Source organism: Gymnogyps californianus, chromosome 1 (assembly GCF_018139145.2).
Source record: "Gymnogyps californianus isolate 813 chromosome 1, ASM1813914v2, whole genome shotgun sequence".
Taxonomy (NCBI): Eukaryota; Metazoa; Chordata; class Aves; order Accipitriformes; family Cathartidae; genus Gymnogyps; species Gymnogyps californianus.
In genome coordinates, this window is record NC_059471.1 from 153910742 (window position 1) to 153927580 (window position 16839).

Genomic DNA, 16839 nt, shown 5'->3' on the forward strand with positions numbered 1-16839 from the left:
CACCTAATCACATTTACTTTTTATAATTGTCCAAGTGTTCAGAGCCTGGAATGTGTTAAACCTAGCTGGTTTTAAGCAAACAAATGCCAGGGTAGCATAGCTTGTATAATCCACTTAAAACACATTACTTCTGTATCTCAAACAAGATCTCACAGTTTTAGCTCCCGCTATAAATCATCCTACACACATAACACCTGCTACTCCAACAAAAGAGTAAATTAAAAGGCTTTAATAATTAGAAAGAAAGTAAGTTTGTCTAGGGGACACCTGGAAACACAAATGCAGGGCATATGCCTTTCCGTGTACTAGGAATTACACTGTCACTCACATTTAAATAAGACATATACTTTCTGTACTCTCCTTCCTGCTATCTTTGAATAAAGAATATACAACCCCAAGAGTGCAGAACATCCACATATTTCAGCATGCAGTGAGCAGAACATTCCGTCAATACTACCTGTCCAGAAGGAAAGCAGTCCTTTTTTCAACTAGTCATTATTCGATACCAAACAAAACCTATATAAAAGGTGTCTTTATCAAGAGACATTTTTGCATGCTATTATTGGTCTGTTCCTGTCAACAGGTGAGTTATGAAAAGCATCTGTCCTCTGGAAGTCTAGTCGCATCAGCAAACTGGTAGCATTACAGGTGGTCTAAGGTTAAAATTGGGGCTCTAATCTTCAGCTTACCTCTTGTGTGTGAGACTGCATTGACTATACAACTCAGGAACATAGTCTGCCTGACCGCTGAGAGATAGAAGCAGTGCAGAACTGAGGAAAGGCCATGAAAGCACAATCTCTTGTACTACTGAGTTACCGCTGAAGCACGCAGGACATCACAAATCCAGTGATTTAAATGAACTGGTGTGCAGCTTTCAGCAAATGGAATTTACCTTGAGGTTTGGGTTTGGTAAGCTTCCCACAGGGCTTTGAGATTGTGACAGTCTTCTGGCAGTCAGCATTATGAAGGGCTCTCTTTAGGTTCCCGGTTCGAGTCTTCAAGGCAGTATTCAAGTCACATTCTCCCCAGGCCTGGAACTGGTATTTGCACTCCGCTGCAATGAGTAAATAAATGGCAATATTTAAACCAGAATGACTGAGTGTGAAAACAAAAATGTTATGAGCCTAGTAGGATATCACGGACAGCCAGTGCTTGTAGACAAAAGGATCATGCAACTGAAAAAAAGGAATCCCAAGAAACATTGAAACATGATTTGCAGTGATAATTGCAGTCTCCCCACAAAAAATACTTTAAAATGGAATCCTCTTGCTTTTGCATGGATATTGCATTATTGTCATATAAAGGAAAATACATTCAACTATGAAGATACACAATAAATTAAAAAAAAGAAAGAAACAACAGCAGTGGGAAATGTCATTCAGATTCTATATGGTTGTTCCTCCATTTGTGTGATGCCAAAGGTTACCCAATAAGGACTGAATAGTTTCAAGAACGTATGTGCAACTATGAACTTGTCAAGTCTGAAACTGCTGCACTGATTGCCTTGGTAAGGTCACAACGATGTCAAAGCCATACAAGCTGTTTACTAGAAAAAAGCCAAGTTTGCAAGAGTAATCAGATCTGAGTCCTGGACAGACATCTTGTCCAGGACAGATCTGACGTATCTTTGTGAACTGTTATAGATGAACCTTCTGAACTGAATAATACAGATGAAATATACTGGTCTTCATTCACTCCTCTCAATGCACACACTGGTAGCCACCCATGCTCCATGCTGCAAATCACACATGGCAAGGTCACGTAAAGCCTGTGGTAACCATTGCTGAGATTCACAGCTGTGACAGAACACACGACACTTACATTGGTGCCTTAAATAGGGTTGTACACCACAGGAGAGCAGATTTAAACACGCTGCTGGAACACTGAGTTTACGATAAGTAGGTTACATGTACTCTCTGCAGAGGAGCTGCTTTGCTCTGAAAAAGCTGCCTTCTGATGCCTTACATGTTCTAGCTGCGATGAACTTGAGATACAGAAGTAGCCCCTTCACCAAGGCATTTGCAGAACTAAGCAGAAAATACAGGCTTCCTTCTCCACACTTAAGTAAAAACCAAAATACACCCTTGAGAAAGTGATGCTTACCTCCAAATTGCTTCTTCCAGTTGCAGGGAATCTTACACTTCTGAGTCTTGGTGGTTTGTTTGCACTCAGCTCCAGTGCGAGTGCCCTCACGCGTCCCCAAGCCACAGTCACCACTGGTGGGCACGCAGACACTCCACTGCCATTCCCCACAGTCAGACTTCTTCGCCTTTTTCTCTGGATGAAGACAAGGAACCAAACCCAAGCAAGAGAACTGGTCAGTACCCAGAGCCTATGGAGAAGTTCCCTAAACTTCACTAAAGAGTCACAGCACCTGAAAGGGTGAATAAGGAAGACATTCGTAAAACAATTGCTTCAAAAGCAAAAGGTCTGGCATCCTCTTCACAGGTCTGCAGAGACAGGTCAGCCTCTTTGACTCCAAAGCAGGGTAGATCAAATTCAGTCCCACTACCGTGTCTACTAGTCCACTTCAATATTCTCAAGTGGATTCTCATCTTCAGAATGGGGAATCATCTAGAAACCCTGAGAGATCACTGACCAAAACATGCAGGAGGGCTCACTCAGAAAGGACACTCCTCTGTCTCCAGTAGCTGATGGCATGCAAATATTTTCAGTTCCAACTGAAGTACTACACACTATAGAGATTAGAAATGTATGTGTTTATGTTGTGTATCAGAGGATTTGAGCCCCTCCAGGGAACGGCTGTGGGATACGAACTTTTCACTTGGTATACCATACCACATTTTATGTCAGAATATGACCAAAACTCCAAAGGAGAAGAAAAAACTACAGGGAGAAGTGTACTCAAGATGCTATTAATACAGGTGGGTTTGCTGCTCAGGAACAAAAGTAAGGATCATGATTTCATTTAAATCCTTAAACCCAAGTCTGATGAGAAAAGACAGCAATGTTATCAAACCCAAGGGTTCACAAAAATAATTAGTTAGGCCCCCAAAACATCACAAGTAGCTTTAAATAACCTTATATAAAACTATTTTCCTTCTAGCTCTTGTATATTTACTTTCACATCTTCTCATATTTCCATACAACCACAATGGTTAGAAACACTGTTTTTTTTAATGGGAACACTAATTCTGATAGACTTACAGGTCATATTAACTGGTGTGTAACTAGCCTGTAAATAATAAGACCTTAAGAAAAACACCAAAAGATGTGCTCCTTAAAAAATGTCAAAACTAGGTTTAATAGATATGAATTTTCCACCCCAGGCCTGTCTTTCCTATAATGAGGTCTGAGTTCATCACTGACAGAAAGCAATTACCGCTGAATGTCTGGCTGTCTACCTGCAGCAGCGAGTTAGTTCAATTCTTTGTCGGAGGATTTCCACATCACACAGCATTGGCATAGCATTGTCATATACAACACTGAACAAGCGACATGATAACTGCTCTTTCATCACCCGTTTGGTTCTCCCTAAGTCAAGCATGAACCTATTCCCAGAGCAAATTTTAAGCTGCCTTGCAATACCCACTCTGCGATCAACTAAGGACTCCAGTCTCCGGGGCTGTCAAGCCGCCAGCTTTCATGGAAACTTACTTTCTGTTTTCCTATTTAACACAGAACAACATGTCACAGCCACAAATCCCTACCCTGTATGTCAAAAGGTTAACAAATGACCTGAATTTTGTAACAAAACCAGAAGCATTTGACATTCTCCCACACATGCAATCTATCTCAGGGATTAACTCTGAATTACCCTGGACCTTACCTGGTTTCTCTTTTTTGCCAGCCTCGGTGGTACTCACAGCTGCCAGAATGAAAACAAGTGCCAGGAGGGCAGCTGTGAACTTTCGACGTTCCTGTTGTTGCTGTTGCATTCTGGGGATTAACGAGAGAGAGGGAAAAAAGGTTGGTTAGACTGTAAAAAGTGAGACCCCATCTAAAGTGTAGCTACAGCATTTTTGGGAAGCTCTGCTTCAGGGCCACAAGACACAAGCAGGTCAAACATAATTAGCCATTGGCAGAATGGGCAATTATCTTCATTCCAGAGAGAATACAAAGATTTTTAACAGTTATTTTCCAGCCAATCACCAAAAGTCATTCAGAACTGGCTGATTTCAATGGCTTACACACATATTTCCCTTTCATTTTGCTATAATTTGCATTGTCTCATTTTGGCATTGTTTATTGGAAAGCAGGGCCATAACAAATATGTTTGTTAAAAATAAGCAACCTCCCCATTTCCCAGAGACACCTCTCTAGTAGGCGGCCAGGTACCAAGACGGTGGACTAGAGATTGCTCGGATGGAAGGTTTTGCCAGCTTTTTCTTTTTTTTTTTTTCCCCAAACCAGGGCCCATGACATCTGTGCTACACCAGCCCTCCGAGGAGGTGTCAACAGTGCTAGCCACTAAGATGGCCTTAAAAACACAACTAGACTGATGTTACAGAGAGTTTAGAAGCAACCTGCTCTCCTTTTGCTGAGCACAGCAACCTTAGGAGAGAAATAATTCTCACCATGAACAAAGAACAAAATTTATTTGGAATTTAATTTGGCACTCCTCAGTATTCCCTGCTGGCAACCTCTTGCTCAAAAGCAACATAATTGTAATTGACGTGGAAAACAGGAGAGGAATCCCAAACACAGAGACTTTTAAGTATCCAGCTTTCATGTCATGCTAGAAGCCAGATGAGAAAACTTAATAGCTTTGTTGAAATAAAATTCATGTGAAGACTGCAAGATACCTGGCATTCAAATATCTGAAAGAGCTATCATTAGCACCAGTTTGGTTTACTTCAAAAGAAAGTACCATTTCCCATCATGAAGAAAGGACCACCAGTGTTTCCAGTGAACTCAAACAGAGCCTGGAGCTAGAGAGCACATGACTCCTGCGTGAGCTTGGGTTTGCTTTTTCTTTCTTCTGCTACATGTTTCCACTTAGAGCCTCTCATGTTTTACAGAAAATGAAATAAATAAATAAGCAATTAAAAAAAAAAATGCAACCTGCCTTTTTATTCAGCTTACTTCAAACTGGCTGTCCATAATCAAACACATACAGTTGCAATACTGTTAAGACACAAAACTTCCTCCCTCAGCCCCTTTCCCTTGGAGAAACTTCACCACCAGTAGCACTGTACCTCACCTCACATCCCATTTTCACTACAATTTATCTTCTCACTTCCTCTCTTACAAATGACTCACCAGAATCCATTGTTGAAGGACGGAGTTAAGTGCTTGTGCGGAAACACATACGGAAAAAGAGATAAATACTTCCATAACCTCAAGACACTGTCCTAGCGTGCTGTCTGGGGATGTCAGAAGCTGAAGCAAGGCAGCACCAGTGGGCTTGCTGCACACGATGTTGCCGCACGCAAGAGACGCCCACAGTGGGCTTGGGGCTCCCTCCTACATCCCTGCTGCCCACTCCAGGGACCTGGGATGTGGTCATATGTACCCCACGGGCTGCTGGCAGTCACCAGGAGCTGTGGATAACTGTCTGTAAGGAAGTTGCCTTCTATTAAGTTGACACAGACTCAAATTCAAATCTGATCAATATTATTTTCAGCAAAACAGGCAGGGAAAATAGTTGGGTTTTGGAGTCTGAAATGTTCCAGAAGCCCTATAAACAAAACCCCGCAGAGCCTTAATATAGCATGCTTTCCTAAGATTCCAAGTCTCCCTACAGCCAAAGCACTTGCCAAGTTGTCTAAGGCAAACACTAAACCTGCACAGAAGGGGGGGGGGGGGGGGCAGGAGAGATCTATATATCTATAGAGCCAGGCTGCTTCCTGAAGTGCCTTTGCTATTAATTACCAACACGTGAAAAGCCATATTGTACAGATGGCAGCCTTGCCTCACACCACACCAACACCTCGAATTTGATGTAATCAGTATGACTACAGAAAATTGCATAATTGTTTTGCACGTGACAGATCAGCAAGGGCAGATGCTCCCACAAAATTACAAACGGCCTATATATAGTACCCATTAAATATTAGATATTTCTTCAGAAGGCCAGAAAATCCCACCTATCAGTAGTCATTTGAGTTCAATCTTCAGTTTTCCTTGCAAATATTTCAGCTGGCCATTAAAAAGATGGACGAAGAGAAAAAGTTGTCAGACTGGACTTGTTTTTGAAAACAATATATTCCACTGAAAATAACTTTGTCTTTTTTGGTTTGTTTTTTCAAAATTCAAAGGTGACAATTTTTCCTTTTCATTAGATTCTGTGATAACATTTCCAGTTCAACCTTTGATTTAAAGAACTGCCAAAACTGCAGTTTTGAAAAATGAAAAAACAAGTGTTTCACGATACGCAAAATGGACTCCTCCTCGACATTTTGATTTTTGTAACGAGCCTTCTGTCTACACCAATGGTAACAAGTAAATCATGTGTCATGAAGGGAAAGTATTTCTAAAATCCTGTATGACAGCCCCTAATCAGAGCAAGACAGCAGTACTTAAACAAATGGCAGTGGCATTTTCAACCAACAGGAAGAGACAAAAATAAAAGTGCAGGAAAGAAGAAAGACATTTGGGGTGGGGGGAGCTCCAGGAAACTTCAGAAGAGAGAAAAGGTAAAGAGAAAGGAAAAGACTTTAGAACAGTTTAAATGGTAAGCTGGAACAAGATCAGAAAGAGTGAGTAATCATGAAAGAGCACCAAAACAGGAATGAGAGAAGAGAGAAGCAGTTAACGACAACGGTTAAAACACTAAAATAGAGAGTGTTAGAAAAACATGAAGTGTGTAACGAGGTGCGAAGTGAAGCCCATCTGAGATGGGTCATAGCAAGTGGCTTCTCCCAACAAAAATGAGGCACAGGAATTACTTCAGTCTGACAGTTGATTTCACAGTCAATCTCTGCTTGGGAGTAAAAAATTAAAGGAAAATTAAAAAATGGCAGGCAATCAGAAAATTAATGAGTTCATCAACCATCCATCCATGGGTTCAATTGCATGTTGAGCACCAGAAAGAGAGTCAGGCAGAAGTCACACTGCAGTTTAAAGGACTTTCTGAGTGGAGCTTGAGCCTCCCACTCCAAATCACTCACTGCCCCCGACCTGATTTTACAATCACACTCATCTCTCCTGAACCTGATTCATTAAACCATTTGTTTGCTGTGATGAGTACAGTCCACATGACTAAGTGTACCAACTCCTTTAGGAAATACCTACCCTATGGACTGCAGCACACAAATCCCAGCTCTACCAGAGACCCAAACCAGTATCTACATAGTGTGGCCCAGTGGCATACAGACACTTCCATGTGGGTCCGGAAACGCTACAGACACTTTCATGCAGTGCCACGCTTTGTCTAACAGCCCCAGAGAAAGTTTATTCCTTCCAACGCAAGACCCTGCAAATGCAGCTTGCTTCCTTCATACCCAAGTTGGCAGTCCAAGGCGGCCCGGGTGTTTTCATGCTGTGCTCCTTAGAACTTTCAATCCAGTTAGTGCAAGTCAAGCTCACTGGAATGACTCTGTCTGCACTCATGCAATTAACTCATACACAGGTTCTCCATTTCTCACTGAACAAGTCTTTCCAGAACACAAGCATCCAGAACAAACCAGACAATTTCTAATGAAGCTCTATTGGTGAGCAAGTGTTTGTTTTTCCTAGCCTTACTGAAGCTAGCATATGCAGCACATCCTAGGATCATATATGCCTTTTGCAGGTGGCTTTTTTGCTGTTAATAACTATTACTCACAAGCCCTTCCCTTCATCTGTTCTTTCCAAAGCAACTGGCAAGGTCCCAGATTATAGAAGCAAGTATTTTATTATTAGTCCATATGAGTGTAATCTCCCACTCTGAACTATCAGGTTTTCTCACATGATTTAACCCGTCCATATCCTCCAGCTCTTCCAGTATAATATGCCAAACATCAGCTGTGTTGATAATGCTGTTACCCTGCATGTATTGCAATACTGTATGTATTGCCATTGCTAATGACAGGCCACGGGCTTTGTAGTGAGTTTGCAAGGCCTCAGGACTGAGGCTTGTCAAGGCTTGCTCTGTCTGAGCTTTCCTTGGCCTGTCCGCAGCTTTGTCACATTTGGTTTAGTTGCAACAGCAATTTTTCTAATTGACCAGCTAATTATGGCTAATTTGATTTACTTTTCTTTGCCATTGTATGGAACCACCCAGGTTTTACAACTCTATTATAATAATGTACTATAGAGAAATACAGGACTGGTATCTTAGCAAAGGCCTTGAGAAGTGGAGGCATGGGATGCAGTGTAGAGGAGTACAGGTATAGGAGATACAAGATGGGGCACAGGCTTGACAATGGAGACCCCCCAGCTATAAATTCACCCATGGTCAGATAAAGAAATGCAGACCTGGAGCTGGACAAAACTGGATATAGGAGTAAGAAAGAGAACACAGAAATAGTTTCCAACATACCTAAAAGGCGCCATATATAGTAAGTTTGTATATAAAATGGAGCTGCAGATCAATGAAGAAAGAGAAAGGCGTAAAAGCATGTTAGCAAACATAAAAAAACAACCCCAAGTTGATCCTAAAGTGAGGAAGAAACAACCAACAACATGAACATCCTCCTGGCCGAGGACCCCAGATGATGACAAGTGACCATAACCATCCCCACCACCAACACCACAATGAAACCACCAACCTTAGGGCGAAGAGGAGCTGGGGACGGGTCAGCATAACATTAGGAAAAGCAGTTGAATCTAAGTGTACATGTAACAATTTGTTACCACATGTGGTGGTGGTGGTGGTGGTATTGGTATTATTATTATGACATCTGCATAGACATATTCTTTTTCTGTAACAATTACGTCTACACTAATAATGATTCTTGGATTAGACTGTTAAGATTTCAATTACACTGATAATAAATTTTTTATTTTATATAAATATCTATATAAAAGGTATGGTTCCTCTTTGCCCATAAACAATATTTTAAGCATGACTCCCAGCTTCGCCTTTTAGTACACTATCATTTTCATCCCATGATCATGAATAAATAAAATGCATCCCAAAAGCAGACTTACGAAATTCCTACATTATTTCTCTTCACAACACTGCTCATTTTGAGTCCACTTTAAGCTCCTTACCCATGTTAGAACTACTTTTTGCATTAATCCTTCTTTTTTTCCTGCTTGAATGAACAATTTCTCATCAAGTCCCACAACAAATACTTTAATAAATTACAGTTTGATTAGTCCCAGATTAGTCACATCTACAAAATCAGTTTTTAAATGAGCTAGTTTGGAAGATCAGCCTCCTTTCAGTAAACACATGCTGTGTTTAATGAAACTTAACATTTACCTCCACTTCTTAAATTATTCTCTTATTCAAAATGTGTTCTATTTTGCAGTCCATCGAGGGCAGATGAACATGTCTGCAGTTACCTGGATCTGTTTCTTTCCCCTTTCTTAAATATAAATATTATATTTGCTATGCTCCAGTTGTACAACAGCAGGAAGTATTTGATGCATGTTTTAACAGTCTTAATGAATCTGAAATGTCAAGTGCCATTTTTACAGTACTCCGAGATGGAAACACACCGTTTTCTCTGTAAAAGAGAAGTTAGGAGCATTCAGTTCTTAGGAGTGTGACTTCTGTAACAGTTGCAGAAAATTCTGCTTCTCCAGGTCTCTTTCTCATTCACCATCTGGTGCATGCCCCTATGTCCTACCTGATCTCCCATATTGAAAACCGAGGCAAATGCTCACACACTTTTGGAGCCAGACCTTTGTGAACTGTAATCTTCCAACTGTAAAATGCTCCCTCTTCCCTTGCACACATACACATTTCCTTTGTTGTCTTTATTTGCAGGACTAGGGAAAAAAAAAATTTCTAGATTTGCTTCTCATTTCTTTTGCAAGATTTAAGTCAGCTTAGTTTTTGGTGAGTCTCAGCAATTTGGCACTTCTGGACTTCCAAGACACTACTTTCTTGGATGATCAATATCATTTTCTTCAATTCCTGCAAGCTCCTGATAGCGCTTTAGTGGGTTGATCGCCAGTTAGATTTGGAATTCCTCTCTACAGTTTTTTTTCCCCCTCTTTTTTCTTGAGGAAACAAATTTCAATATTTTTTTTTTTCACTTCAATACAAAGAGATTTGAAACAATCCTTTTTTAAAAATCTTGCATTGGTCCAACACACATCACCAGTTTACTTAATTTCTTAAAAATCAACTTTTAAAATTGAAAACCTTAATTAGATTTATGTTCATGATCCTACGTAATATAAACTGAATCAGCTTGTTAACACTTAATACAAGTGGTTATTTTTAAGGATGAACTTTAAGGATGAGCTGTAAGGTCATACTGAATTAAATTCTAAAATAGCGTCAACTTTTTATAGTCCTGTGGTAGGTAGTGAAAAAATCACATCCACATATAATTAGCCCCTATTATTATTAGCACCATTTACCTTCTAATCTAAATTTGGAAAGATAAACCCTTCTATAATAAGAGATCTCCTTATTATATTTTCCTCATGCATAACACAACAAGGACTCCTGACTAAATTCACATCCAACTCTGGGTTGACACAAAACCAGTAAATATTTTTCCATACTCCTCCAAAGCAGTTTTGAGTCATAGGAATCCTATCTTATGCATACCAGTAGCTCTTATTTATTTACAGAGTATCATTAATTTCCATTACAACTATAAGGCAGGGGGGTTGGAACTAGATGATCTTTAAGGTCCCTTCCAACCCAACCCATTCTATGATTCGATCATTCTATATGACTTTTACTGTGGTTTCTATCTTTCCTGGACCTTCAAGTCCTGTCCACCAGTCATGATTACCATTACAGAGTGTGTGTGAGCTAACCCAATAATATCCATTTGCAGGTACTATACCTCTTTCCAGCTTCTCCAATTCATTGCCCAGGCCACCTGCACCTGATATTTCTCTATGATCTCACCCAAATGTCTTCCAGGTACCAACTTTTCATTAACTGCTTTCCACCCTGATTACTGCAGTAATTTATTTCTTTGTCTTGGCTACCCTGCCACTGTCATGTTGTTTCTTTATCTAATGCTAAATCTTTCTTCACCTTATTTTTCCTTCCTGAGTACTAAAAGTAGACATAGACATCACATACATTTCTCTGTATGCTTCCTTCTGGGTAAAGATCCCCAAACTCTCCTCAAAGCACAAAGCTTTGAGCCAACTTGCTGGTCTCCATCATTTAGTTGCACCTTCATGGACCAAAGAAATGCTGTGTTCATTTCAAACAGAACTACTACTATAGTCTTAGTGGTCTAAGCCTAAAAGTGAGCCGAGGTTTACAGAAAGAAAGAACCTTTAATTATAACAACTGATTGCTCAACCAAATGATACTATCTCTGGCTGAAAAACCATGCCTTAATTTCATTTCTAACAATGGTTACGTTTCAGAATGATTTTATTAAAGAAAACCTACTAGAATAATGATGAAACACCAAGTTTTCTTCTTTGGTCAAATTAAGTAATGAAATGATATTCATTACCCTCTTGGGGAGGGTAGGGGGTGGAAGGGGGTGGGTGTGTTGGTCAGTGTACCAAAAAAAAAACCCCGTATTAATTCAGGGACCTGCAGCTACTGCAATCCTGCCCAAAACAAAACCTGTGTGCTCATTTCCCTTAGTCCTTTGACCTTCCTGTGAGGGGTCGGTATTGTCTTGTGATATAGTCGTGAAATTTTGGGAGCTGCGTCAGCAACACCAAACAGTGGATGCCAGTGGTCTGAGTCTGTGTGCTAACAAGTTAGTTCAAAGCGGTGTAGGAAACCCCAAACCCTACTGAAAAAAGCTCCCTGCATTTCAGCTGCAGGAGGATGGCTGGGTAGCGGGCCCAGCATCTCAGCGCCCAGCCTCCAGGTCGCTGTTCCAACATGCATGACACAGTGCAGCTGGCAGGTTGCTCTGTCTGGCAAAATGATAAGAGAACCAGGGAGTTTCAACTAACAGGCACCTCTCAGCTTTTCTTTTTTCTATTCCTGCCTTTGCTTCCACGTGCGGGGGGAGAGAAGGGCCACCCCACACAGAGGCAGCTCCAGCGATACTCTGCCCTCCATACAGGAGAAGGGAAGCTGGCAAGCAGCAGCTGGTAGGGAAGAGGCAATTGCTTCTGAGATGAGACAGTACTGGAAGGAGTTGGGTAAGCAGCAATTTATTCAGCAGTATAGTGGCAAATTTAACAAAAATAAAATTGAGTATAACTATCTGTTTGTTGCTGCAGATCAGCCAGGGAGAAGTAAGAAAACTCTAGAAGCCTGAAATTCTATTTGGCAAACTTTCTTTTTTTTTTAACCAGCATTTATGCTCAGCTACAGCACAGAGTATCTGTAATAACAAGCCAGAATCAAACAGTTAGCTAAAAAGGAAAAAAAATCACAGCATGATCCTTCTGATAAGCCCAAGTCAAACACTTCACTTCAAAAATTGCAGTGTGCAGCTCAGGGACTACATTTTTCAATATGTAATCAACTTCATGTTCTCTTTTCAACATGGACATCATTAAGGGCCAGAAAAATGAGCATTGAGGCCAGCGAGCTACACCAATGCCATAAAAATAAGCAGGGAATCAAGAGTTGCATGACTGAAGAAAATTATTAAAATGTAAACAAAAAAGTCAAAACCAATGATCAATTAACATGCCCCATCTAGCTTTGTTCAAGTAAATAAAGTAATTAGTTAAGTTTTGGATAACAGTTCCCCTAGCTTTTGATATTTGCATAGTTGATTGCATGTTTGTCTCTCACATCAGGATAAGGCAAACACACACACTGTGGATATTTTATATTTCTAGCTCCCCAGACATAAATTAATAGTTCAAGTTGATAACAGATACCCTGGGTACATGGATTCTGCCTTTTAGTGCTGAGCATAACTTAGGCTGACTCGAGACTCAAGAAAAGAGCCGGTCCAAACAGACAGAACATTTCTTCCATTTTTCCAAAATGATCTGCCAAAATTAAAATGTTTCATGGGAGAACATCAATTGCAACAAGATGGCAAGTTTTTGAAAGCATTTTTTACGAATTGAAATAATTTTATTCTTTTTCACTAATATTAAACTGTCCTACTGTTTCTCATAGGCAGAATCTCCAGATACTTCTGCAACATCACATCAGACCTAGAAATCTGAACCTCTATTTGGACTTCTTATTAGCCAGCTCTATCTCTCAGGGAGCACCAAGAGCTGTACAATTCCTTCATTTCAAGTTTTAAGCAAAATTTTGCCAGCCCAGGGCACTATAAGCCTTTATCTGATCACAGAAGAAAGAACCAATTATAAAAGGTGTCATTTTTTTGGGTGAAAGTTTAGCATTCATGCAGTAGAGTTGTGAACAAAAATATAACGGTAACAAGTAGTCTCTTCCTGAGAGAAAAAGCATAGTAAGCAGAAATGCAGTGCTAAACAAACACAGCAGGCGGTATGGATGGTTAAAAGGCCAGGGAACTAAAAAATCTAATAGACATGGCCAAAACCCTCCAAAGGGGATTAAAAATTATATGCTTCTCTCTTTCCAAACTTCCAACACAAGATTTTACAAAAGTGATTTTATTTTCAGAAACACCTGATTTTTTTTAAAAACTCATAATTGCAAAACACCCCCACATTTTCAGTATCATAAGCTGATGTTAAGAAATTAACTATATCAATAAAAGGGTGAAAAACATGCTGTCCTTTCCAGAGAAGCATTACATTTATTAAATGTAAAAGAGGTGGTTGATATTTTCTCGGTTGGTCCCCAGCCAGTGTATAGAGATCATTTTCTTAGCCCTGGTCTTCAAAATTTCTCTTAGAAACTATATCATTGAAATGAACATCACTGTTGAAATCAGTTTTTTCTCCTCCTTCCCCGAGCTCTTATTTCACTCTCATCCACAATGCACACATTTTCTTCCTCTCTCTTGCTCATGGTGGGTCTGAGCGGGTCAGGGTTCTCGAGCTATAACTAATACTGACTTCTGCAACTGCCTCTTCTATTAACCTTCCCCTCCCACTGCTCTAGCGAGAGGCTGAAGAAAACAAAACAAAAAACCCAAACCAAGGCTGATATTTCAGTTTGTTCTGCTGTATTTCCAGATCCCAACTGAAAAAGACTTTTTAAGCCACTTCTGTTACTGTGATTTTTTTTTTTCCCTCCCTGCTCTTCCCGCAATGATCACAGCTGCTGTCTCACTATCTATGAAGTCACACCGGGGTTCTTTACACTTTCATTTCTCCAAGAATAAAGATGAGATTAAACAGTCCTGGATTTGACCAGCCAACAACCCACCTAGAAGACCACAGGAGACTCAGCTCCATTCTCTCCAATTACTTTCCTTTCAGTGAGAGCGGCCAAGCTGCTGACTCAACTCTCCTGTGCATCATGCGCATCATCTGCATCAATGTGTCTCTCCTGGAGAATCCATATGTTGGATTAGCCACAACTACTGGTAAATCCTCTCTCTCTCTCTTCTCTTTTGACTCCATCTTCACCACTCCCCCAACGTGCAAAAGATATAATTACTTGATAATGGCAGAGGGACAAAGCATGCCTATCTGGGGGAAAACAAGCTCTTCTTAGTTATTCTTTCTGCCTCCTTTCCCATCCCAAACTGGCTAGTGTCTTTGCTCTACCTAATGTTCTTCTGGTTGCCTGACATTGTTAAGACACAAAGTATTTTTTCATGGTTTTGCAATGCCTCTGACAAGTGTCCAGATCCCTACTACTCGGATACCATGACACTGCAGGACCAGAAAAGGGCAAATAAACACTGTAATACAGAGTCTTCTGGTATAAGGAGTACAGCTGACATCTATTTGGCTAGCTAATGTGTTTTCATCTACCAAAGATTAATTTGGGTACCTTCTGAAAGTGTCAGAGTAAGGAGAGGCATATTCCCATCCACTTGCTAAACAGAGGGCAGAACAGAGTCTCTCATTGTCCCTGTCTGGCCAAGAGAAAATTTTCTTCACTATTACAAATTCATTTATTGAAACAGAATAAATTTATGAAGCCTCATTTTCTTGACTGCAGCAGTTGTAACAATGTCCTATGGGTATCACATTCAGAAAAAACAGGAGCGATCAATGAATATAACTATTTTTGTAATTAGGTCCACAGCCAAAGATTATTATTATTATTATTACTACTACTATGTGGAAAAAAACCTGTGTGCAGATACACACTGATGTCACCACAGCCCCAGTGGTCATACCATTATTGTGAATGTATCATGATTTAAGAGCTGTTTAAGCTGTGACTTGATTTTCATAATGAACAGCTGTACCGTACAAGCCAGGCAGATGCCTCCACTGCCTCCACTGCATTTTCGTTTTCTTTTTCTCCCTCTGCCCCAAAGAGGACATTTTCAGCTCAATGGCAATAGGCAAATCACAGCATCTGTCACTGTCCTCACTTCTGCATCTATGAAATAGGGATAATAGCACTTGCCTCCTTCAAAAAACACTGAGAAACCCATAATAAAAATGATTACGTGAAGGGGGAATAATTTTATTATCCAGCATCAGCTGCAGCTTGCTCTACTGTCCTGGATCTCGTGCCTCCATGATTCAAGGCTTTGAGCAGAGTGGCCAGACTTCCCCAAGCAGAGGAGAGCAGCAGCAACACTGAGCAGCCCCCAATGGCTCAGCACGTTGTTGAGGGAAAGCTGCAAGCCACAGCAGAACCCCTTTATCCTTGATAACTACCTTTCCTCGAAAGTAATCAAATTTTGTCAAATACTTGAGTTTTGATTTGCCTGAGCTGACTGTGAGGTTGGAGACTTTTTTTTTTTTACCCCCAATCAGACTCTGGGAAATACTCTATACTAAAGAAAACAGCCCATTTTATTTCCTTTACTCATTATGACTCCCTGTCTCCTTTGATGTCTGTCTATTCAGATGGCACTCCAAAATATGCAGTGCAGTCAGAAACCTATTTAAGCTGAAAGCACATAGACTCTCACCTATGCCCTCTATTAATCTTTTTGAGGGACTGCATTTGTATTTTTTTTTCAGATAAATTATCTCCTTGCTTCAACTGACAAATCTCAGGGCATTGGGACAGCTACGCAAAAATGAGTGAGGAAAAAATTAATTCAACCGAAACAAATGTGACGTGCAAATGAAATTAGTGTTTCGGCCACGTTGTAACACAGGGCTAGAATGTGTTTTTATATCTTTCTCGTCCAAAAGCAGTTAGTGAGCAGAGGGCAGCAGTTGTGTAGCATGTTATCTCCTCTTTGCTAGTGAGAAAGCAAATGGCATCTCCGAGGCACACATGCCCTCCAGTATGGTAGCAGTTAGCAAAGAAAGAGAAGAGCCCAGACCTCATCTTCTGCAATTGATATTCATAGAATCAGAGAATCATTCAGGTTGGAAAGGACCTTTAAGCTCATCAAGTCCAACCGTTAACCTAACACTGCCAAGTCCACCACTAAACTACGTTGCTAAGCGCCATGTCTACACATCTTCTGAATACCTCCAGGGATGGTGACTCAACCACTTCCCTGGGCAGCCTGTTCCAGTGCTTGACAACCCTTTCGGTGAAGAAAGTTTTCCTAATAGCCAATCTAAACCTCCCCTGGCGCAACTTGAGGCTGTTTCTTCTCGTCCTATTGTTACTTGGGAGAAGAGACCGACACCCACCTCACTACAACCTCCTTTCAGGTACTTCACAGCCCTTCCTACTTAGCTAGGGCTTTAAGAACTGCCTCTCTTATTCCAGTGTAATTTAACAACCACTCAGGATGGACCCTACCTTGAATTCACAAAAGGACATCCACCATGGCATTTAATGGTAGCAAAAAATAAGTTGGGATGCAGTGCCGCTCCTTTTTCAGGTATGGGAGCCTGGCC

The 16839-nt window shown here is 40.6% G+C and overlaps 1 protein-coding gene across 2 annotated transcripts in view; it reads right to left on the reverse strand.

Moving 5' to 3' along the window:
• Positions 1-16839, reverse strand: part of PTN (pleiotrophin) — a 72519-nt gene that overhangs the window by 14445 nt on the left and 41235 nt on the right. For both annotated transcript variants that reach the window (XM_050907594.1, XM_050907588.1), the window contains exons 2-4: positions 3791-3900; positions 2104-2277; positions 893-1054 (exon numbers count right to left, since the gene is read on the reverse strand). In XM_050907594.1, coding sequence (XP_050763551.1) covers positions 893-1054; positions 2104-2277; positions 3791-3899 — 445 coding nt within the window. In that variant the 5' untranslated portion in view covers position 3900. The remainder of the gene's footprint in view (positions 1-892; positions 1055-2103; positions 2278-3790; positions 3901-16839) is intronic.